We start from the raw sequence: 26,366 nt of genomic DNA, 5'->3' as shown, positions 1-26,366 counted from the left end.
GTGGGGCCTTGAGGAGATGGTTAGATTGTGAGGGCCATGCCCTAGTATATGGATTAATCCATCGATGGTTTAATGGTGGTCATGTGTGTGGTTCTGAAGGCTTTAAAAAGAGAGCCAGTGAGGAGGTTAGTTCTCTCTTGCTTCTGCTTTTCTCCAAATATGATACCCTGCATTGCTTAAGTCACCACCATAGAAGGCCCTCACCAGATGGGTTCCCTGGGCTTTGGGTTGCACAGCCTCCAAAACTGTAAGCAATAAGTATTGTTTCTTTACAAATTACCTAGTTTCAGGTATTTCTGTTATAAGCAACAGAAATGGACTAATACAGATAGACTATGAGGATACAAATAGTTATATGTAAAATAAGTACCTGCCTAATAATATGAGCCTATATTGATTGTAACTAAAATGTCAGTCAACCACAGAAAACAGGTAAAAAAAACTTTGGACAATGTTCTTCGAGTACTTCATGATATAAATAAACATCATGGGGACACAAAAATTCTAGCCCTTAGGTAACTTACAATTCCCTCACAGTCATATAGTAAATAAAATATAAAGTCAGGTCAGAAGTGACAAAAGTACAATATCACTGAACATTCTTAATTGTGTGGAAAAACCCTTAAAAATGTTTATCCATTCTTCACTGTTCATAATATAAATTCTGAACTCCCTGGATTGTTAGCTAAGGCTCTCCAAAATTTGGTTCACTCTTGCCACAATTTCTCACTACCCTGCAGGTACCCTGCACAAAAAGCGAAACTAGACTGAGCAGAGTATCCTAAACTGTACAATCTACCATTCACTTTACTATTCCTTTCATTTTTAATATCTCCCCACAACTTCCCCCATCTCTCCTGAAATCTTATTCAACTTTTAAGGCTTGTTTAGGTGAAATTTCAGCTACCTTCTGAAGTCCTCCCCAAAACCCAGCTTCTCTCTCTCTTTCATGATACTACACAGCACTTCCTCTACACCTTGTGGCAATGACCAAATTTATGTACACAACATCTCTTCTACCATGTTGCAAACTCCCTAGGCAAGGAGCAAGTCTTATCTCTGCAATCCCTCACAGTACCAGCAAGTGATAAATAAATACAAATATTTGAATAATCCTTAATTACATTTATTTTTATAAAAGAAATTAAAAGTAATTTATCAGGAAAAAGTATTTTAAGAAATCATCTTTACCAGTGTGCCAGCAGGCAAGGGAGCAGAATCATCTGTAGGATACATTCTGGAAACTGGACACTTGAGAATGTCTAGACCATTTGGAACCACTTTGCAGTAATCCTGAATACACTGTAGCCACCACCACACAGCATCCCGGCAATTGTATCTGGCATGAATTCCTTCACCAAGGAGATTGGGAATGAGACCATGCCTCATGGTACCAGCAAATGCTAAAATAATATTCCTAAAACAATAGAATTAAATGGATCATTTGAAATGAAAACAAACACTTAAAAAATTGAAGACCAAAAACAGTCACTTTTGGTGGCTATATTTTGGAAGATTTTTCTCTTTTACTCTTTATTTTTCATGTAGAAAGCAGTCATAGTATGATAGAACAAGCACTGAATTAAGTCAGAAAACCTGATTCAAGCCATGGCTTTTTCTGTAACAATCTGTGTGACTTACCCTCTCTAATATAATGCTTTCATCTGTAGAGTTAGGTATTAGACTGGGTGGTTTGTAAGGTCCCTCAAAACTCTACATTCTGCTTTTGAAATCCATGGTATTTCAAAATCTAAGTAACTATTGATCATGATTTATTATTTTAAATAGTAGATAACAAAAGCAAAACATATAAGAAAACAAACTGGAGAAGCTGACCTTGAAAAACATAATGCATGTTCAAAAACTGGTAGAAGGATGGCAGTCCCCACCAACAGCTGGCAGGACTGTGAGGACCTTCAGGAGCTGAAGGCAACCCCCACCAACACATTGCAGCAGTGCAGGGCACCATTGGAGACTGCCTGCCGCTGCCACATACATCACTGCCATGTGGTGACTTTGGCAGTGTTTGGTCTGCCACAACCACTGCCAAAGCCATCACCACCACAAGGGTAACCTGCTGCCAAGCAGGTGGCCTGTTGGCCACTTGACTGCATTGAAACAATGAGGGTCACCAGTGGAGCCTAGGGAAAGAGGAGAGCTAGTGCAGACCTGTGACCCAGTGGCCCAATCCATGGGAGAATTACAATGCCCTCCACAGTAACACACCTGGCAGTGTGAGGTACATGCACAGACCAGGTAACTGTCTTGATCTGGGGAGAGATATACACAGAAGCCCTGTAGAGTGCAAAAACACAGGATAGTCAAATGGAATAAGGAAGAAAATTCCTAACCACCACTAACCATCCCCCAATAGGGCGAAGCAAGAATCTAGGAAGAGCTTCTGCCTATAGGAAAGAGGAAAGAAACCTCACCCAGGATCACTCAATAAAACTGAGAAGTTTCAGTATACCCCAGTGCACCCATCAGGGTCGCAAGACACTAGCTTGGGTTCCAACAAGTCTGCCTAGGGTCACCCACTGCAGCCAAAGAGCAACATAAAAAAGAATGAAATTATGCCATTTGCAGCAGCATGGATGAGCCTGGAGAAAATTATGTTCAGTGAAACAATGCAGGTGCAGAAGGAGAAATACCACATATCCTCACTCATATGTGGGAGCTGAATCCATGAATAAACAAGTAAACAATAAAGAGAGAGGAAGAGAAAGAAGGAAACAACAATCACAACAAAACATTGAACTTTTAGAAGGAGAGAACAGAACTATGGTTACTAGAAGTGGAAAAGGGGAGGGGTGGGGGAGAAGGAGGAGTATTAATGAGAAATTGGTTAACAGACAAAAAGAATGATTATGTATTGTGATGACGAATAAGCTAACTATCCTGATTTGACCATTGTACACTGTACACTACTACTGATAGTCAACTTTGTACCCCACAAACGTATAATAAATTATCTTTTTTAAAAAAAAAAGATCTAAAGAAAGAGATAGACTCCAAAACAATAATAGCTGGCAACCTGAATACCCCTCTCTCAGCACTGGACAGATTGTCTAGGCAACAAATTGACAGAGAAAAAAAGCATTTAACCTACTCTTTAGACCTATTGAACCTGGCAGATATCTACGGAATGTTTCATCCAGCAACTGCAGAATATACATTCTGCTCATCAGCACATGGAATATTCTTCAGGATAGACCACGTGTTAGGTCACAAAACAAGTATCAACAAAATTAAAAACATTAATATCATTTCAGTATATTTTCACAATGTATAAAAACTAGAAATCAATAACAAATGAAACTCTGGAAACTATACAAATACAGAGATATTAAATAACATGTTCCTGAATGACCTTATGAGTAGAAGAAGAAATTAAACAGGAAATCAAAAAACATCTTAAGATTATTGAAAATAAAGACACATCATACTAAAACCTCTGGGATACTGGAAAACCAGTACTAAGAGGGAAGTTTATTGCAATAAACACATCAAAAGAATAGAAAGATTTCAAATAAACAACCTAATGGTACACCTCAAACAACTAGAAAAACAAGAACAAACCAATCCCAAAATTAGTTGATGGAAAGAAATAAGATCAGAGAGAACTAAATGAAATAGAGACCCCAAAAATGATACAAAAGATTAATTAAACAAAAAGTTGGTTTTTTGAGAAGATAAACAAAATAGACAAACCATTAGTTAGATTAAGAAGAGAGAAGACCCAAGTAACAAAAATCAGAAATGAAAAAGGAGATATTACAACCAATACCACAGAAATACAAAGAATCAACAAATTTAAAAACCTGGAGGAATTGGTAAGCTTCTGGACACATACAAACTACTGAGACTGAACTGAGAAGAAATAGAAAAACTGAACAGATTAATAACAAACAATGGGATTGAAACAGTAATCAGAGTCTCCCAACAAAGAAAAGCCCAGGACGGGATGGCTTTACTGCTGAATTCCACCAAACCTTGAAAGAGGAATTAATACCAATTCTCTTCAAACTACTCCAAAGAATTGAAACAGAAGCCAATTCCCCAAACTTGTTCTATGAGGCCAGCATCACCCTGATACCAAAACCAGGCAAAGATTTAACAAAAAATGAAAACTACAGGCCAATATCTTTTATGAACATACATTCAAAAATCCTCAACAAAATATTAGCAAACAGAATACAGCAACATATCAAAAAAGTTATACACCATGATCAAGTGGGATTCATCCTATGGATGCAAGGATGGTTCAGCAAACACAAGTCAATAAATTTGATACACCACATCAACAAAATCAAGGACAAAAACCATGTGATTATCTCAACATATGCAGAAAAAGCATTTGACAAAATTCAACATCTCTTCATGATAAAGACTCTCAGCAAATTAAGTATAGAAGGAAAGAATCTCAACCCAATAAACGCCATATATGACAAACTTACCACCAATATCATCCTAAATAGGGTAAAGCTAAAAGCTTTTTCCTTAAGAACAGGAACAAGACATGGATGTCCACTCCTATTTAACACAGAATTAGAAGTACTAGACAGAGCAATCAGGAAAGAGAAAGAAATAAAGTGCATCCACATTGGAAAAGATGAAGTCAAACTGTCCCTCTTTGCAGATGACATAATCCGATATACAGAAGAATCTAAAGACTACAAAAAAAACTCTTAGAGCTGATAAACAATTTCAGTTAAGTTGCAGGATACAAAATCAACAAGCAAAAATTAGTAGTGTTTTTATACTCCAATAAATGAAGTAGCAGAAAAAAATCAAGAAAGGAAGCCCATTTACAATAGTCATCAAAAATATAAAATACCCAGGAATCAATTTAACCGAGGAGGTGAAATATCTCTACAACAAGAACTACAAACCACTGCTGAAAGAAATTAAAGAGGACAAAAAGAGATGGGAAGACATTTCATGCTCTTGGATTAGAAGATTTAACGTTGTGGAAATGTCCATACTACCCAAAGTGATCTAGATTCAATGCAATGCCCATCAAAATATCAACGACATTCTTCATAGAAATAGAAAAAACAAGTCTAACATTCATATGGAACAACAAAAGACCACAAATAGCCAAAGTAATCCTGAGCAACAACAACAAAAAGCCATAGGCATTATACTACAAAGATATAGTAACCAAAACAGCATGGTACTTGCAGAAAAACAGAGAGGCGGACCAATAAAACAGAATAGAGAACCCAGAAGTGAACCCATGTACTTACAGCCACCTGATCTTCAATAAAGAAACCAAGAATGTATGTTGGAGAAAAGACTGCCTCTTCCATAAATGGTGCTGGGAAAACTGGACATCCATATGCAGAAGAATGAAACTAGACCCATACCTCTGACCATATACAAAAATCAACTCATAATGGATTAAAGACTTAAATATAAGACTTGAAACTATAAAACCCCTAGACAAAAACAGGGGAAACACTTCATGAAGTAAGACTGGGCAAAAGACTGTGAATAAGACCCCCAAAGCACAGGTAATAAGAGGGGGGAAAAAAAAGACCAACAAAGAACAATTACCAGAGTGAAAAAGACAACCTACAGAATAGGAGAAATATCTGCAAACTATGCATTCAACAAGGGATTAATATCTAGAATATACAAGGAACTAAAACAACTTAACAGTACAAGAACAAGTAACCCGATTGAAAAATGGGCAAAAGAGTTGAGTAGGCAACTCAATTCTTGGAAACATCTTTCTCAAAGGAAGATATACAAATGGCCAATAGACACATGAAAAAATGCTCAGTATCACTAATCATTAGGGAAATACAAATCAAAACCACTCTGAGATATCATCTTACTCCAGTTAGACTGGCTATTATCAAGAAGACAGAAAATAATAAATGCTGGCATGGATACAGAGAAAGGGGAACACTCCTGCACTATTGGTGGGACTGTAAATTGGTGCAGCCATTATGGAAAACGGTATGGAGGTTCCTCAAACAACTACAGATAGAACTGCCATACAATCCAGGAATTTCACTGCTGGGTATATACCCAAAGGAATGGAAATTATGTTGAAGGGATACCTGCACTCCCATGTTTACTGCAGCTCTATTAACAATAGCTAGGCTATGGAACCAACCTAAATGTCCATAGATGGATGGCAGGATAAGTAAATTGTGGTATATATACACAATGGAATATTACTCTGCCATGAAAAGAATGAAATTTGCCATTCACAGCAACATGGCTGAACTTAGAGAAAATTATGTTAAGTGAAATAAGCCTGGCACAGAAAAAGAAATAATGCATGTCTTCACTTATAAGTGGAAGATAAAAAACAAAAACAAAAACCAAAGAAACAAAGAAAGATACAACAATCATATTAATTTGTTGTACTTTCCAAAGGAGAGAACATAACTGAGGACACCAGAGGTGGGAGAGGGGGAGGGAAAGGAGAGATAAGGGAAAAATTGGTAAAGGGCCACAAAAAATGATTATATTGTGTAATGTTGCATTTAAGCATCACATATTGCACACAGGTATTGATAGTCAACATTGTACCCCACCGATATGTAGAATGAATTATGTTTTCTTATTAAAAAAATAAATTTTGTCATTTGTTTCTTTATCAGTTCTTTTTACACAGACTGTGTCAAATTTATAAGGTAATTTACAGAGAATTAAAATCTTTATGATATTCAGCATCCCTATTCAATGACAATATGTGGTTATATTTTTTCATGTTTGTGTCTTGCCTTGCAATGCTATTTTAATGTTTTCTTTAAAAATATCTTTTACATCTTTGTAATGATTACTCTTTTGTATTTAATCTTGCTATTGTAAATAGGGACTTTTTCTTGTATTTTCTAACTGTTATTTGCAAATATGAAAGCTGTTGGCTTCCAAATATTAATTTAATATTCCTTTAGCATACTGAATTTTTTGTAATAAGGTCCTGCTGATTCTCTTGGGTTCTACAGGTAAGCAGCTATATCTCAGGAAATAATTATAAATTTACATCTTCCTTCCAAAATGTTGTAACTCTAACATTTTACTGTTTTAAAAATGCAATGGCTTGTGAGCTGAGATAAATATGTTTTTATTATGTAACTATTTCTATTTTATTTAATGTTATTAGGTTGAATAATAATAAATTGCTAGCATTTGATTTTTTTCCCCAAAGACAAAAGTGATATTTCATTTTATTTAACTAAGTGTTTATCAGGATGGTTGCTAAATTTTTTCACATGCTTTTTATCATCATTGGTGATGATTTATATTGCTTATATTAATAGATTTCCTAACATTGAATTATACCTTCTTGTAATAAAACAGTTGTCATCATAAAATTAAATAAATAAATAAATAAAAATAAAAACTGGTAGAAGACAGTTTATCTTTTAAAATGTTACTCTACTATCATACACCAAATGATAACTTAGTTTATAACATGGCATTCTATAAAGAGCATGAAATTATGAAATAAGAAGGCTGGGTCTAAATCCTAACTTTGCCATCTATACGACCTTAGAAAAGTCATTTAAAATGCCTAGGCCTCAGTGCTTTTTGGCTAAATCATTCAGAAATTTTATTAATTCTATGTTTCAGTTTAATGCCCACCTGTTAAACAATAGTGCAACAGTAAACTTTTTACTTTCTAGAGTACTGTACAAAAGTGTTAGTATGGCCAGTGACATTTCCAATTAATAAAAGGTCAGAGTGCTAGCAATCTTAATCATCAAAAACAATGTCATACCCTTCAAAACTGAATGAAAAGGTCTCTCATCCATGAATACCTCTGTAGAGGGAAGAATTAGAACCATATGTGGTATAGGTTTGTGTCCACCAAAATGGATTTCCTACATTTCCCAACCAACCTAATTGCTTGTGGCCAGATCACTGCATTCTAGGCAACAGAATGAGAACGGAACTGATGTGTGATAAGTGCATAGAAAACAGGTGTGTTTTTCCCAGGCTCTCCTCCCCTATCTGCCAGCTGACTGAAGAGGACTCAGAGGCCCTGGGAGATGACAGATCCTCAAGATGGAAGGAACCTGTATTCCTGAATCACTATGTGGAAAGCTGCCCACTAAACACCCATCTAGGACTATAAGCAAGAAATAAATTTTGTTTGTAAAAAGCCATTGAAATTTAAAAGTGTATAATTTATAGCAGCTATCACTACTCTAAGAAATACATTACTCTCTGAAAATCTTCTAGATCAGGAGTAGGCAAACTTTTTCTGTAAAAGATTGTATAGTAAATATTATAGGCTTTGTGGGCCACATATGGTCTGTCACATATTCTCTTTCCTTTCTTCTTTTTTTTAAATGACCATTAAAAAGGTCAAAGCTTTTCTTTGCTTACACATTGTACAAAACAGGTGATAGGCCAAAGTTGGCTGACCCATGACCTAGACAGTCATATATAAAATTGAGAAGCAAAAGTTTTTGATAGGGGCCGACCCTGTGGCTCACTCGGGAGCACAGCGGCGCTGGGAGCGCAGCAGCGCTGGGAGCGCCGAGGCTGCAGGTTCGGATCCTATATAGGGATGGCTGGTGCGCTCACTGGCTGAGCGCAGTGCGGGCGACACCAAGCCAAGGGTTACGATCCCCTTACCAGTCACAAAAAAAAAAAAAAATTTTTTTGATAGTGCATAGAACCGATAATTGAGAGTCCAAACAACAACAATAATAAAAAATTAACATTTATGGTAAGCTTAGTATGTGGCAAATACTCTTTTAGACACTCTAACTGCATTAATTCATTTAATCATCACAAAAACTTCGTACTGTAAATACTATAACCTTTTTACAGATGGCACAAAGACAGAAGTAATTTGTCAGTTGGTAGTTTGGAACCAGGATTAGAAGCTGACAGTCTAGCCCTAACCCAAGTTCTTCAACACTATACTATGCTGAATCCTGATGTTCCATTTCCTCTTTCTAAATCAGTCATTTAGGGTCACTTAGGGAAGAAGCAGACTCCCAAACTTCTATAGCCCCATAATGAGAATTTAAAAAAGGTCCTACTATGTTATTAGGTTAGCAGGGAAGAATGTAATTTATTTCAGATGTCTACCTAGAAATTTCAATTTCAATTTTTTTTTTTTTTTTTTGTAGCAGCAGGCCAGTATCGGGCTCTGAAACCATGACCTTGGTGTTATAAAACTGTGCTCTAACCAACTGAGTTAACTGGTCAGCCCTAGAAATTTCGATTTTAAAGGGAGCAAAAATAAAACTTTTGCATCTGAAGAGGCAAACTTCAGTTTTTTTCCTTATGGCATCAAAATAAGGTGTCATAAAAGCTTTTCTGCTAAAAGTTTTAACTCGTATCATGAGAAATCTCCTAATGTAGAGAAATGCTATAAATATAAGTAATGTGAAGAGCTCGATGCAGAGTAACACATGTAGAATGCCCCAGAAAATATACAACCTGAAGGAAGTGTTCAGAAAGTTATATACATATTTTATTTATCTGTGGCTCCTTAACGTAGACTATGGATTTCTAATTCTAACTCTTTAAAAGAAATGTTGAGCTGACAATTCTGTTAAGTATTGTTTGGACATAAGATTCTAGGACTTGAGACTTCTCATTACTTTGGGCCACAGGTGTTTGTGGGGTGCCTGCTTAACATCATCCAAGAATTTTAAAATACCTTCTATATTTGGCATTATTGTTTTGATATTGTAGAGTTTGAATGACACAATATGTTACATGTCACATGACATGCAGTTTCCTCCTATTTTGAGAAAAGGTTATGGTCATCTGTACAGTTCTAGCTCGTCATGAGTTTTTCCCATGACTACAGTGATATGTATGCCAGTCCACTGTAGTTTCCCAGTTGAGACACCAAATGGGCTATGAGTATTTATATGTCAGTTATCCATGGAATAGTTTAGGTGAGCTGCAGATAATGCTTATGATTTTGAGTAACACGCTAATTTCGTAAAAATGAAGTATATTTTACATCCTCAAAGTGAGAAATTTTTAATGTCTTTTTATAAGAAGAGCAGTTGGAAGCTTTGTGTTTCAGTGATCCATAAAGCCCCCCATCCATCCGCTGTTCACAGATGTCATTTCCATACACTTAGACGTCAGCACATGTTATCAATGGGGGTAGGGGGTGGTGAGGAGGGGAGGAAGTAACAGCTTTCCGTATTATTAAAGAACAAAGGAAATCCAAAGAAAGTTTTAACTTGTAGAGCAGTGCTTTCAAACTTTAGCCTTAGGCTGCTGCTATCACCTGAAGGCATTGTGAAAGCACAGATTTCTGCCCTCTAATCCTGTTCTCCCCGTCCCAAATTTGGATTCAGGAGGTCTGGAACACGGGCCAAGAGTCTGTATTTCCAACAAGCTCTTAGAGAATGGTGACATTACTAATTTGTGAAACACACTTTGAATGGCACTGCTGTAGAACTTTTCAACCTCCAGTAAATTCATTCGTATTACTGTGACATAAGAAAATACCACTGTAAGTCTAGAAAACATAAAACTGGAGGTTACAAGGCCTGACGACAAATAGAGGAAAACCTAATATAATTCTTTCTACAAGACTCAAAGAGCCAGCAATGCCTTCATTTTAGAAGGCATAAAATGGTTATCAAATTTTTAGTTTTATTGAAAAAAATTAGCAAATGTTGAAGATAACCTGACTTGTAATATGAAGGGCTAGAAGAACTCCAAAGATATTCAGCCCTTGAAAAATTCTATAATTCTAATAAATGAACATACTAAAAAAAATTAAGAAAAACACACCATCAAGATGTTGTTGAAAATAGATGGGTAAGAAGAAAGTCAAGAAGAGCATGTAAGAAACTTTTAGTCATAAACTTGCATTGCAACTTTTTCAAGTATCTCCTACCTGGCCTCTAAATAGCGTCCAGTTATCAGCAGTAGACCTCTAAGTGCTATAAAAGTATCCCTTCCCCAGCAGCGGAAAATACCAGAGGAAAAATGAGGTAAGCCTAACAGAAAATAGAACAAAGTAATATGTTAATCATAATAATGCACACAAACTATGAACTCCATTAATATAGAACAGTCACTCTAAATCTGGGTTACAAGGATGAGTTTTAAGAAGAGTCTGCAAATCATCTAAAATTGTCTGCAAAATGTATGTCTATACTTATGCCAACTTTAATGAAATGAATTTGCACAGTCTCACCAGTTTCTTAAAAGAATCTGTGACCCAGAAGAGATTAAGAACCAGTGCTAGAGAGGGATGCTTATCGGAACTGATTTGAATGTGTATCTTTAAACACAGACAAACTTTCTTTTATAAATTATATTTAAAGACTGAAATCAGAGATTAAATACTTAACACACACAAAAAACTTAATATAACATTGATTATATATTTAAAAAACTCTTCTCTGAATTTAAGGACAATAGATAAATCTAAATACGAAACGATTACCATAACGATGTCTAAATATGTTTATTAATTTACCATGAGTCAAAATTTATATTAAAAACAAGTGTTATACTTTGTACACAAGAAATATATACAATTTTTGTGAATTAAAAAATTAATTAAATTTTAAAAAGTTGTTATACTTTCTTAGTCAGAAACAGTTTTCACCAATGAAAACAAGGATTGCATGTGATAAATAACCCAAATAGGTAATTTCTTCCTTTATGCATAAGATAAAATAGAATAATTAATGAATAAAATCTAAAATTTTACTTTTAGGTTGAATTTGATTTCTTATCAAACATTTAAAGAAATATGATTGTTTTCTGTATTTGTACTAAAAACAACAGTCAAAGGAAAGCAAAGCAAAGAAAATTAGAAATTCATTAAAAATGTGCGAAAGCATAAATAAAATATTTCAGGAAGGGAAAACTGAGGACATAGAATGTGCATAGCATTTATTCATAACTATCTTTAAAGCACATCTGAAATCATCTTGCTTGTTTGTTGTCTGCTGAATGAATGACAGTATCTTCCCAATAGAAAGTAAGTCCAGTGAGTATCTATACACTGAAAATTGTAACCGGTACATAATATATCCCTATAAATACTTGTTGAATGACTGAAATAAAAGATTAATACTAAAGTGTAAATTGAAAAGTAAAAGAATTTGACATAAAATTTTGGTGATTCCTAAGAGTACTTAACAATTGAAGTTTCTGTTTATTGGGTCTTGTTTTTCTTGGGGATTAGACATGATTTTCTTCTGTTAAGAAAGATCAGAACTAAAGGCATGGTTAGAACATTTTTTCTATGTTGTCTCCAAAATGCTGGTACAAAATTTCCCCAAACACACTATGTATTATTTATGTATGGTTGATATGTATTGCTGGGGAAAATTTTGATGATGATGATGATGATGACGACAGCAGTTAACATATAAACATATGATATATATATATCACTTTGTGCCATACAGACTTCCTAATACTTTAACCCATATAACACCTTGTAAGAAACATGAGTATAGACAGATTCAAAGGTGAGCTGAATTGGTATGCTCTACAATACAGGCAGTCTGTTTTGGTTAAAAAGTCTAAACCGTAAAATCCTTAGCACTAATATGTGGAAATGACTGTACTAACTTTTTGACTTCTAAGAGTGTACAACTTATAGACCACATATCTTCTAAGTGATTTTTACCTTGTCAGTTATTATAAAAGTTTACAATTATAATTTTTTTTGCAATACTATCACCAAAGGCAGGCATTCCAAGCCAGTTTAAAATGAACCCCCCCAAAACCTGACTGCAAATCTGAGTATAGTCCTATCTTTTGCAAGTGGGAAGTATGGAAAAATAGTCCCTTGGGATCTGGAAGCAAATACCAGAACTTCTATTTATATTCATTTATCAACTTATAATTTTAGTTTTGATTTTCATTTTACGTTATATCTAATATGTAAGTATATCAGGTGTCATAACTTATATCAGCATATCATTTATCATGTATAATGTATAAATGTACATTTTGGGGGTGTTTAACAGCAGTAGTGCACAATCAAAAAGGTTGAGATCATTATTTTATGTAATAGGCTTCTAAAAAATAGGCTTTAAAACCAAATTCTTCACTTTTTTTTCCCCACAATGGCCCAGTTCAGTTTAATGAGCATCTCTGCATGGATTCACAGGGAAAAAACAGGTACCAGAAGGAGATCAAACAGTCAAATGAAAATCTAAAACACAATTATAGAATTAAAAGTCTGAATTTTATGAATGTTTCATGATCATTCTAAATGAAAAGGCAATTTCTATTTTAGTTGTTGGGTGCTACTAAGTCTTTTTAAGGGTAAAAAGAGGGGATCACATAAATACTACTAGTACTTTCTTCCTGCAATTTGATATTTTTGGGTTTAGTTTAGAAAGTTCAAAACTTTAGTGGCCTCAAATACTACATGCTCTCTAAAAATACACTTGAAATCTATTAAAAAGAGAACAAAAGCCTGTCCTTCAGCGTATTTTATTTACTTGAATTTGTTATTTTATTCAGGTTTTAAATCAACTTGCAGGAAAGAATGCCAATGAATATGGCTGTAAGCATTTGACTGCAATTATACATATAATAAAAAAATTGTTTAACATTTGTGTTTTTTAACTTGTAGAGGACCTTTACATGATCTCTTGGTAATTACAAAGTTGTGTTTATTTTTAAAAATTGGGGAAAAAATATATTACAGGAAAAAGGGTAGTAAAATAAATTTTATTTAAAAAACACAAAATGCCAAGAGTTGGAAAAAATAGAAACATGCAGAAGAATTAGATAGACACAATAAAAAGCACACAAATTCCTGATGCACAGTTATATTACATAGCAACTATGAAATTTTACTAAGCAGTAACATAAAATCTTGGATACCATCACAATCCTATCCCCATAACATTTCCTCTTTGAATACTATTGACTTATACATTTTAATCTTGTACATAATTTCTTACCTGCAGCAAGAGAACCACAACACTGCTCCTTTTCTTTTGTGATCTCATTTAGCCTGTATGGTACATATGCAAGTGAAGGTGAAAGAAGTGGCAGAGAAGGAAATTTTCCTACTCCACACAGTTGGACAGAACCCAATGAAAGGTGTTTCACAAAGGTTGAACCGTTTTGAACAAAGCTGTAACAAAGGTGTTAGAGTTTAAAACATTATTGGTAGAAATAGAAAGCTTTTTAGCAGCGCTATTTTTACTTGGTTCCTTTCCTTCAAATAATTTTTCTACATAAATTATAATACTAATGTGTAACAAAATGCAACAATAATATTAGTAAATAAAATTTTCAGTTTGGTTAGATTTCAAAACTGCTTACATTTCATCTATTATTTTATTGGCTTTAAGTCCATGGACTGTTGTGAAACAAATGGTAGGGTTAAAAAATTTGCTCTTTCTGAAATTATGCCCAAATCAATTTAGTGGCTCTCACTGGTACATTTCAATTTGTGGTTTCATTTTAGGGAAATTCATCAATAAAGGCAAATTTCATTCATAGTAACAGAAGAATATTTTTTTCTCTTAATTGATGAAAAATTAGAAGAAGAATTGCAAGTATATTCTAAAAATTTTATCAAATAACTCAATAAGTGAATGAATAAATAGAAACGAATAACATAAAACCATTTAATTTTCCCATCAACATATTTCATTAGCTTTATAGAACAGATTTTAATATCTAAGATTGTTTCTGTATGCTCCAGACTAAAGAATGTTAATGAATTTTCTATTCACTTATAAACTTTTTTAGCTCTATGAGTCTATGCCAATTCCTCATGTTTGGTCTTTTAAGAGCATATATAAAGTGACTCTGTATATAGTTTCCACATAAACATGATTATTTACTCAAGCTTTGTTGGCTATACCTTGACATTTGTTTCCATGCTATATCCAGAAGAGTGGTGTATGCGCCAATTAATATAGCATCAAAGTAACATGGAATAAGATAACGTGGAATCTGCTTCAGGTAGAAGAACATAGCCTGCAACCATTTACCAACCTGTTATAAAAGTAATTTTAAAAGTTAATTTGGTATGTGTACAGGCTGAGTGTATTTTAAAATGTAAATCTAAACATAAACTTTACTATCTCACAATCTATCAACTAAGATTTCCATTTATTAGAACTGAAAGATGACGAAGAAAGGAGGAAAATGATTCAGGTTAGAAAATAAAGCAAACATTGTATATAATATGGTAATATAATACTTATTGTGCCCTTGACTTTTTTGGACTAGAATACAGCATTACTTACTTCAGCAATAGTTCCTGATCGTGAAATAAGCCGGCTACTGACATAGTCAATCATCCAATCTCCAGATCTCAAATTATCACAAAAAGGATGCCCCAAATCATTCTTTGGCCTTATTTCTGCCAATACAGACATTAATCCTAAAAATTGAAAGACATATTATGCTGTATTATTGGAAAAGTCAATTTGTTCCCATAGCGTAGACTGATGCTAGTCGTGCCTCGAATGATTCAGGGTGAACACATGCAGAGGCAGACTCAAGGGCTGGATCATCCATGATGGCACTGAACATGGTTGGAAGTAAGTGTGGCTTGAACCAGGATGCAAAGGCATACTGAAAGGGACTACTGTCACAAGGGCTACACAGAGCTTTCCAAGATTCATAACTTCTGGGACTGGTCTTATTCTTTTGGATTTTAATGTTATAATATTCAAAGGCAACCGGCATGGCTCTCCTGTCCTAAGACATCTAGGGGGAAAAAATGGATAAGCCTGTGTCTTTTCATGTTGAAAAGTGGTGTATTCATTAATATTCAAGCAAGAGAAAAATATCAAGTTACCTATAAGGGAGCCCTATCAGACTAACATAAGACTTCCCAGCAGAAACCTTACAGGCCATAACAGAATGGGATGATATATTCAAAGTACTAAAAGAAAAAAGCTACCGCATGTCCTCACTCATAAATGGGAGCTAAAAAATAAAGAAAGAAAGAGAGGAAGAAATTGGTAAAGGGCCATAAAAAATGATTACATTGTGTAATGATAAATATAGAAAGAAATAAAAAATAGATACTTAACATTGGGGAAAAAAAGAAAGGAAGAATGAATGAACCATCACAATAATACGCTGAACTTTCAGAAGGAGAGAACAGAACTGTGGTTACTAGAGGTGGGAAAAGGGGGTTAGTGAGAAATTGGTTAATGTACACAAAGAATGATTACATTTTGTAATGATGAATATGCTAATTATCCTGATTTGATCATCACATATTGTACACAAGTACTGATAGTCAACTCTGTACCCTACGAACATGTATAATCAACTATGTTTCAATAAAAAAAAATTTAAAAAACCCCTGGTCAGTTAGTTTTGTAGTTATTACTTAATTCTAGCATAGGGTGATAACTATAGAAATGAAAAGAATATGGTATACCAAAGAGAATATGAAAAAGAATCCATAAATCATAATTACTGATTGAATACGGAAAGGGGTAGATCTAAGAATGGTTTCTGGTTTCCAACATGAGTGAATATACAGTATTAAAAGAAGTAGGGAAATAGGGAAGGGAATTTTGTTTAGGGGAGAGAAAGGTCAATGAAGTGGTTAAGTCTGATTTAATCTGAGGCTGCTAGTAACTGTCTGCTGGAACTATCCCTTGGGCTGCTAAAAATACTAAACCATCAGAGGGAAAAAGATTGATAAAAAGTAAAAAAGTAAATCAGGTAAGGGCAATTATATTTAGAAATAATGAGTAGAATCATTTCATAAGAAGGGTAAAACAGAATTAGTAAAGAACCAGAATTAACTTAAAGAAAGACAAAAGCCAGAAAAGGAGTTCACAAAAATGTGGTCTTTTCAGTCAAGTAGAAGGAGGAGTTCAACAGATCAGAGTGAAAATGGAGTAAATAATTGCTTAAAACTGGTAACATATACACTTCTTTATTAGTCACAGCACAAAACATTTCGTGCTGAAAATAATGTTTTAGAAGAAAAACAGAAAGCCATAATGACATAGAACTAGTAATTCTAGGTAACATAATGACATAGTACTAGTAATTCTAGGTAACATTTACTGAGTGATTACTTTGTGCTATATTGTTTTCAGTGTTTTACATTTAATCCTCACAAAAGCCTTCTAAATTAAGTAATATTATCCCCATTTTATACAGGCAGAAGTTGGGGCACAGAGAAGTTATGTTACTTGCCGAAGGCCAATCAAACATAGGCAGCAGAGCCATAATTTGAACACTAGCAGTCACACTCTGAGCCCACCCTCTAATTTCTATAAAGAAGATACCGTATGACCCTAAAAGAAAAACAGAAAGCTTAGCTGTCCTCACACCTGCTTACCTTGAAGACCTGCATATTTAAGGGCTGACCAGTTTGGTATGTGATAGCACCCTCCCCCATCCTCTTGTTCTTCTGATTCACATCGGTAAAGTATCTGATTTAGCTCAACCAAAGTTAATTTAGAGGCAATACTAAGAATTGAAAAACAAAGGCAACTGGTTAAATACACTGAAATTTCACTTGCTGACAAAAACAAAAGAAAATCTGAATTATAATCATAAAATGCCTTAGTCAAATATACATTAAAATATAAATATATTTAAGAATAAATATATATAAACATTACAAATAATAATTAAAGGGCAAAAATTCAATTAGAAATAACATTACTCCCAAACCAAGGAAATAATCAAGTGCCAAGTTTTATTGATTAGAAGTATGCTAGAAAAATCTTTTGGCTGCTATATCCTTTACCTGATAAATGTGTCTTTTAAATCTTTCTAGTTTGAACTTAGTTTTTTCCTCCTTTATGTTCTCCTAAGTGAGAATTTTTTTGTTAGTTATCTTAAATCCAAAATACTTACCAAAGGTCCAGGAAAAGGATAACCAACAGTCAAAGTTAACCACCTCAGAAATCAGGTTGTCTCTGCCTTTGTATTTCCCTCCCAGTCCCTTCTCTCCTCTTGTAAGGTTGCACTGTCCCTCAGCTATGTTATTCAAGAAACCAGAACTTTCTCAGAGAAAGATGCTTCTTGACAATGGTCAGAGGGAAGTGTAACTATCATGGCACTTATCTCCCTTTGTTCAGTTAGCAGTGAGGTTGTCCAACTGACCACACCTGAATACAACTGAAACCGTATTTTCTTGAGCTTCTAGTGCCCAGGTAAAGTCAATTTACATAACTGCCATTTTATGTGAACACATATTCTCTTGAATGTACTTCCTTCTCTTCTTAAAAACTCTTTGTCAGCAATGCTTTTTTCCCTCTGTCTCAGCCTCCCTCTTCACAACCACAATTTGTGAGTCAAGCCTGAATCAGATCCATCAGCAGCCTCAGCACCAACTCAACTCTAGGGTTTTTCATCACATAGCCAGTGAACTCCTTCCATAAGAATTCCCCGGGGGGAGCTTATTAAATGGCAGATTTCTTGGCCTTGACCCAAGATAATCTGAGTGGGTCCAAGGAGAAATGTGCATTTTATAAGCATTCCATAGAAATGCAAAGCTACTTCATCACAGATTTCTTTCACAATGCAACTACTTTAGTAAGAACAGTGATAGAATTTGGGTATGTTGTCCCCCAAAAGCTTACATCGAAATCTGATCCCCAGTCTGACAATGTTAGGAGCTTTCTGGGTCATAGGAGGTGTATCCCTCATGAACAGATTAATGTCCTCCCTGGGGGAAAAGAGGTGAGTGAGTTCTCACTCTATTAGTTCTCAAGAGACCTGATTGTTTAAAAGGATCCTGGTACCTCCTCTCTCACTCTCTCTTGCTTCCTCACCATGTGATCCTGCACCCTCTGGCTGCCTGCCATGAGTGGAAGGAGCCTGAGGCCTCCGCCAGATGCAGCTGTCCCAGAATTGTAAGCCATATAAACCTTTTTTCTTTATAAGTTACTCAGACTCAGGTATTCTGTTATAGCAACACAAAAATGGACTAATACAAACAAAAATTGAATACAATAGAAAAATAGACTAATACATAAAATGACATTTCATTGAATAAAGACAAATGGCCAAAGGCCAAAATTTTTTTTTAGCTCAAATTAAAAGGAGATGTTATTTTTAATGATTTTGTATTTACCAATTTAATTAGTAATAGCTAACACCTATCAATCACTTACTGTGTCAAACACCATTCTAAATATTTTATGTAAGTAATCCTCACAACTCTGCATGAGAAGCACTATAATTGTATCTATTATAACTTGATGAAGGTCTTACATCTTATAGCTAATAAGAGTTTGAAATATAATTCAAACCCAGGTAGTCTATTCTATATTCCATGCTCTTAAACACTACATTATAGTAATATATACTCAGTACTTGTAAGGATGGACACTCTTACAAAGAGCTGAAAAAATTAATTAACAATCTTTCCAGAGGGGATTTGACAGTATGTATTAAAAGCGTCAACTATACGGACAGAGTCTAATCCCCAAATTCCATTTCAGGAAATTTATCCTAGCAAACATATATTAAGCAAATATTAAGCATATACTATGCAAACATATATTAAGCATATACTATGTGCCAGGCATTGTGTTAAGTGCTTTATGCACATTATCCTTTTAATCGTTACAAAATCTAAGAGGTAGGTACTACTATAATCCCCATTTTCCAGATGGGAAACTGAAATGAAGAAAGTTCTAAATATCTTGTCCAACATCATACTGACAGTAGTGAAGCTGAAGTTAAACCCAGGTCTAAACTTCAAAACCCATATTCTTTGATACTATGTGGTACCGCCTAGTAAGGAAATAATTAGTGAGGGAATAATTAAGAATTTATGCAAAGATGAATGTACAAAGACATACATAATAGAGAATAATTAGAAGCAATCTAGATGTTCAAAAAATGAAGACTGAGTCAATAAATTATGGTACAGCAATATAATAAATAATATGTTGGCATTTTAAAAAAATCATGTGGTAAAATATGTGGTAATTTAAAAAAAAATGATGTACGCAACTTAGTTTCAAATAGTTCAGACAAACTGTGTGTGTGCCTAGGTAGAGAGATGTACGAGGGTACATAAAAAAGGTTGTGGAAAAAAAGAATTAAGGAATAATATGAACTTTTCCACGAAATTTTTGAAGTTCCCTTGTGTATATATGTGTGTGTATGTATGTAGGCATGTATGTATCTATACAGAGAGAGTGCACCAGCCTGAAAGGGCGCCTGTGTGAGCGCACACACAAATAATAAAGCAACAGCATAAAATGTTAGCAATAGGTGATGCTGCCACTGCTGGTCTGTGGACCACACTTTGAGTACCAACTATATAGGGAACTCTGAAAACCGCTTAAATCAGATTAGTGATAACTTAATAGTTATTAAAGTGGCAAATCTCTAGAAAATAAAGCATACTTACGAAGCAAAAGGAATTTTTAATATAGGGTCTGAGTTGTCAACAGGAAGGCTCCCAGATTTAAAGTGAGGACTAAACTGTATTAGATGACTTCGAAGAATTCCAACAGCAACTTGTGCATGTGGATCAAGACTAACTCTGAAAACGTTAATAAAAAATGGTTAATTTTTAGGAGTAATTTATTCAAAGTTAACAGGACATGCAAACTGTTTAAAATAGAAGTAAAGTCAACAGTTTGAAATCTAATTAACATACCTGAATATAATAACACTCCCTGGAGACAAATTTTCAAATTCTATTTCTTGAATATATTCATTTGGCCCTTTTGTGGCAATTCCAGCTTGTTTAACAATTTTACTTTCATTAAGCTTGAAGGAAAATTATATAAAAATCCATTCAACAAATAATTCTAACGTCTTTAAAATGTTAAACATAGTAGTAAGATGAGAATCCCAAATACCTGAATATGTTCTCTAATTTCTACTGTGATATCTGGCATTCCATTGATTGAATTCTCATCCTTCCTGTAAGGTTTTGTATTTCTCTCAATAGTTCTAGCTTCAAAAACTATTTCTTCAACTTTGCCTAGGAATATATAAAAATTAAAAAAAAATTTCATATGGAACCTTTTAAAATTAGGAATTGCTAAAGTGGTTTCATATCATTTAACTTAAAATTGAAGATTAAATATCAGTTAATTAAAAAATACAAAATGGTCTGAAGGTAGATGATTCAACAAAGGTGCATTTTTCACATATGCTTTTTTAAAAAAATTACAACTTAATTAACAAAGTTTTATTTGAAAAGAGATCTTATCAAATAACAATGGCTCTGGGGAACAATCTACATTCTTCCTAATTTTGAACAGAGAAATAAACCACTTGAAAGACTTACATTTTAAAAAAATTGGAATATTTCACAAATACAAAAAGTAGAGAAAAATTTAAAAAATCCAGGTCCTACTACCTCACATAAAAAAAATGTACAAATACAACTGAAGCCCCTGTGTATACTTTTTTCCCCTTTAGAGGTAACTGCTACTTGCAGTTTGGTGTTCATTTCTCCTAGCAGTTTTACCACACATGTATGTTTCCCTAAATAACATATAATATTATTTTCCATATTTCCAAGTTTTATTAAAATGGATTCAAGTTATACATATTTTTCTGCAACTTGCTTTCTATTGGTCAACACTGTATTTTTAGATTCATTCACATTGCTACATTAGCTCTAGCTCATATATGTCCAATGCCAAATAGTATTCTACCATATAAATATACCAAAATGCATTCATTCTATGAAGGTTGTCTCTAATTTTTCTCTATTATAAATAATTCTGCAATGAATATTCTTGTGAATGTCTTTGAGTGGAAATGTATGAGAATTTCTTGGATATATACCTAGAAGTAGAATTGCTGGGTTAAAGGATACATAAAATTTCAACTTCACTATTTAAATGATTTGAGCTTTAAACAATTAATCTGGCAATAAGTGACAGTACTTTTTGATCCAGAAATTCTACCTAAATATAAACTAGGAGAATTGTTCAAAACAATAAATAAGAACAATACTAACATATGAAAAAATATTAAAAATGAAATACTAACATAACAAAATACACAACATTTAATGTAATGAACATCACAATTTTGCAGACAAATGGAAATGTTTTAAGATTGATCAATGACTTAACAAAACCAGAGATAATATTGTACACAGTGACTGTAGTCTTGTAAAACTATATGTGTACATTAGCAAAGACCAGATGAGATTACTGAACATAAATTTGAAAAGAGTTAAAGAAACTAATGAACATTTAACTCTGAAACGATTCAGGTCAATAACTTTTAAAAGTTGGAGTTATGCATATTCAGCAACCAGCAACCAATGTAAAATATGATGATTTTTATGGGAATCTTCATTCACTTAATCAATCAGCAAACTTGGACAGTTGCTGCATGCATTGGAGCAGTCTATAATAATAGTAAGAAAGGAAATAAAATACACATATCTAGAAAAATGCCAAGGAATAATGACATATCTCATTGCTCATATTTTATACTTGTGAAATGAGAGACAGACTATAATTGCTATACGTTTAAAAGAGTGAAAAAGATTACTGAGTACTTATAGAAAGTTTCTCAAAGGAGGTTGAACTTTAGTCCTTGAAAGATGTAAACAATTCATATATGGGTGGAAGAAAGACTACCTGGGGAGCAGTGAATATATCTATTTGGCTGAAATAGTGGAGTGACACAGGGCTAGGAGAGTAGAAAGGGATGGATTATAAAGCCTTAAATATTAGGTGAGACTATTTTCCATTTTAGTTTTTATATATATGTGGTGATGTATGTGCATTCACATACACAAACACACACTGATATACACACACATATGTAATGCATCTACATACATACAAACACATAAATACACATTGTTCTGGGTATTAAAAAAATACATGTTTATTTTATACAAATTAGAAAATAAATGAATGTATTAAGATATAAACAAAAATATTTCAGAACTCAAAAAATGTTAACATTTGAGAGTATTCTGTCTAAGATTTGTTCCATGCATTAGAAATATAAGTTACCAAATATTTCTAATTCCTTTTCTCAACTAGGTTCACACTTGCACTGTTATAATATACATATTATACTACCACAATTTAATATAACATTATGTATAGTTTAATAAAATGATATAATTACAATAACAATTTTTAGATTGCATTACCAGGAATGCACATTTGAGGCACTTCCTTGCTGTAAAATGAAGTCTTGGGATTCCTGAAAGCAGTTCTAGATACAGCCACAACAGACTGATGGATACTAGGTGAGTGTCTCGTTACTGCCACTATGTCTTCATCAACCTGATCCACATACACCTGAGAAACAGAAAGAGCAACTAGGTTAGTTCTCAAACTGCGAACTAGAGCTCAAAATGGAAAGAATCACTCTAAAATTGAACCTTAAAAAAGAAATTTAGAAAATTTAGTTTCTTGCCTGAATATAACCCTTGGCTCCAAGCTCTTGATGAAGTTTATTGATGGCACACCTGGCTGCAATAATGCCACTCTGAAAATTAACTTCACCTGTATTCGATGGTGATGCTCCAGGATTCCATTTAGTGTAAAACCGTTCTTCAGAAACTACTGAAATCTGGACAAAGGTAAAACTTAGCCATGTAATTTTAATTACAATGAGATCTTCTGATAAAAATGCTCAAAGCTGTTGGCCATGTGGATTTTATTTTTATCTTATTTTACAAAACTTGTAACATTTTATTTTGTGTTTTATAACATATATAGAAGTAAAATTTCAGACAATAGCACAAAAGATGGGGTGGGATAGATGGAATTATGTGGTTGTAAGGATCTTATATTTTACCTGATATTATTACTATTATCATTTTAAAAACAACACATAAACAAACCTGATGAGGCACTAATTCATCATAACCCCTCGTACTTCCACTAGCACAACATGCCATAGAAACAATTGTGGAACTTGGAAGGGCATCATATGCTGATCTGTGCTAGAAAACAACAACAAAGCAAAAGTTTACTTTCTTTCAAATGCAAAGTGCCATTCTATAGCATAATGAAGTAAAGGGATTACTGCATAAATACATTCTATAAGGTACATTTGTTTTTAAATGAATAACAAAACATTCTAAAAACTATATACCACTTATAAATCTAACACACTACTTTGAAGTACATGGATATTATTGCTACTAAGTATCAGAGAACTAAATATCAAAACACTTAGCAAAACAAGTGAAAACAAGAAACAGATTAGATGCTTACCACAATGGGACACTCATTATCATGGGTAATATCCATAAACAGGGCATGTGCAATAGCTGGCACCAAAGGCCTCAAACAGGGCTGAACAAAGGATCCAACAGGTTCTCCTCCATATCGGTAAACTAATCTGCCCTCTTCATGACTATTATATGCACTCATTGACTCTGTAGAACATACAGAATATTTTAATAATCTCCATTATTTATGTACAAGAAGAGGTTATATTTCTTATTATGACTGATTTTCAAAATACAGACCACATCAATATTATCAAAAATAAAACTGCTTTAAGCATTTTCTTTTTTTAACTGGTAAGGGGATTGCAACCCTCTGCACGGTGTGGTCTGCACCACGCTCAGCCAGTGAGTGAACCGGCCATCCCTATATAGGATCCGAACCAGCGGCCTTAGCGCTACCAGCGCTGCACTGTCCTGAGTGAGCCATGGGCTTTAAGCATTTTAACAAGTGTCCAACAGTTTAAGTGACAAAAAAAGCCTTCCTATAACTTAACTGGAGAAATGGCTCATGTGGGGAAAAGGGAACATATGTTGTTTATTAGAATGTTGGCTATACAAAATCTATCATAAAAAATCTAGAGGTTATGTTATAGAAAATGAAAAAGAGATTTGTAAAAAAATGATTTTGTTCATGAGTCATCAGTTCATCCCACTGGTCTTTCAATTTGAAATGAGGTATCTCACCCCAAAGTAGAAATTTTTACTGATAAACAGACTGTCATATGAGAAAATTTCATACAGATTATTTAAAAGAACATTAACTATGTTAAAAATCAATAAGCACTGCACATAAAGCTATTAAATGCCTTTTAATCTACTTAAACAAAAGCTAAAGTTTTGGATGGGAAATAACACTTTAAAAGCCTACCTCTTATTAAGGAACTAATGCCCAGTCTAGTTACAAAGACATTGTCCAGATCTTCGCTTCCTGTGAAGAGTTCAGCTACTACGTATAAATTGGGTTGTAATTTCCTAGCTGCATCCAACATGTACTGCAAAAAGCATAGTCACAAACATAACAGAAAGAGAAAAGCAAGATGGGAAGAGGGGAGGGAAGAGGCAAAATTAGGCATGAATTTGACACAGAAGAATATGTAGCAAGACAAAATGGAAATTCAGAAAGAATTTCCAAATAAATTCCGTTGTGCATATATAAGCAAACATCAAACAGACCAATACACATAGGAAACAAGAGAATTTACAAAGAGAATAAAACAGTTAAAAAGGAAGATTAGTTTTGCAAATATATAAAGACATGGAGAAAAAGGAAGAAGAAAAATGTTAGTGTCATTAAAAAATGTAAACCATAACACTGCAGTTCTGGCAGGCTTTCCCCCTATTTTTTGTTTGTTTTTAATACCTCTGATCAGACTGTTTATTTACAGGTGGTTGACTAAGTTATTATTGATAGCTGGTGAATTATTTAGTTGTTGCAAAGATTAGATCTTACTGACCAGACTGAAGCCAGTTTTTCCTGCAAATGATAATAAACTCTTAAACTCTTACACCTTACAATTTCCACTTGTGTAATTTATGTTTAATGATGGTGCTATCTAGCTGAGAATCAGAAAATACTGGCTTATAATAAAAAATCAGATTGATTCCAAAATTTTCTTAAACATAATGTTTGCACAAATGTTCATACAATAGTTAAAATTCTATCAGCTAACAAGTGGAATCCTAGAGGATTTTGTAATTTAAAATAAAGCAAATTAAGTTTTAACATTCTGTTTTGTTATCATGTTATAGCAATCTTACAAGTATACATTTTTTTGCTGTTGCTAAAGGCCCAATAAAAAAAACCCTGCAAATTTTTGGAGATAATGTTCTACCAGCTTAACTAATGTTCACTAAATAGCTCCAAACCAAATCAACTTTTTACCACAGGACTTGAAACACATACGTTATAATACTGCTTTAAAATTATAGAAATAGATATTTTTCAGATAAGCACACTTCCAAAGAAAACCTAAGTGACACTTGCGACTAAGAAGCTATCGAAGATCTTATAAGCAAGACAAAAATTATGAGTGTTCATTTACAAAATTGCATTAGGTAAAGGATAGTACTAAAAATATTAGCATTATTCAAAAGTTACTGTAAAAAGCCCACAGAGGAATAGACAACATCTATGTTTATACTTATATTTTTATAAATAATTAATACGAAACTGAGTCAGTGAAGCTAAAACTACCTTCAATGTGCCATAATGTTAGTGTTTAAATAATCACTATAA

At 33.7% G+C, this 26,366-nt stretch overlaps 1 protein-coding gene across 4 annotated transcripts in view; it reads right to left on the bottom strand.

Moving 5' to 3' along the window:
• AGL (amylo-alpha-1, 6-glucosidase, 4-alpha-glucanotransferase) overlaps positions 1 to 26,366 on the bottom strand; it is a 76,109-nt gene that overhangs the window by 24,859 nt on the left and 24,884 nt on the right. For all 4 annotated transcript variants that reach the window (XM_063107133.1, XM_063107130.1, XM_063107132.1 and 1 more), the window contains exons 13-26: positions 24,999 to 25,122; positions 24,114 to 24,277; positions 23,738 to 23,839; positions 23,308 to 23,463; positions 23,039 to 23,189; positions 20,763 to 20,887; positions 20,558 to 20,670; positions 20,306 to 20,440; positions 17,270 to 17,400; positions 15,201 to 15,337; positions 14,813 to 14,946; positions 13,899 to 14,074; positions 10,853 to 10,955; positions 1,192 to 1,417 (exon numbers count right to left, since the gene is read on the bottom strand). In XM_063107133.1, coding sequence (XP_062963203.1) covers positions 1,192 to 1,417; positions 10,853 to 10,955; positions 13,899 to 14,074; positions 14,813 to 14,946; positions 15,201 to 15,337; positions 17,270 to 17,400; positions 20,306 to 20,440; positions 20,558 to 20,670; positions 20,763 to 20,887; positions 23,039 to 23,189; positions 23,308 to 23,463; positions 23,738 to 23,839; positions 24,114 to 24,277; positions 24,999 to 25,122 — 1,977 coding nt within the window. The remainder of the gene's footprint in view (positions 1 to 1,191; positions 1,418 to 10,852; positions 10,956 to 13,898; positions 14,075 to 14,812; positions 14,947 to 15,200; positions 15,338 to 17,269; positions 17,401 to 20,305; positions 20,441 to 20,557; positions 20,671 to 20,762; positions 20,888 to 23,038; positions 23,190 to 23,307; positions 23,464 to 23,737; positions 23,840 to 24,113; positions 24,278 to 24,998; positions 25,123 to 26,366) is intronic.

Source organism: Cynocephalus volans, chromosome 8 (assembly GCF_027409185.1).
Source record: "Cynocephalus volans isolate mCynVol1 chromosome 8, mCynVol1.pri, whole genome shotgun sequence".
NCBI classification, from domain to species: Eukaryota; Metazoa; Chordata; class Mammalia; order Dermoptera; family Cynocephalidae; genus Cynocephalus; species Cynocephalus volans.
Note: the sequence above shows the minus strand (reverse complement) of the source record. Positions and strands in the feature narration are given on the sequence as shown.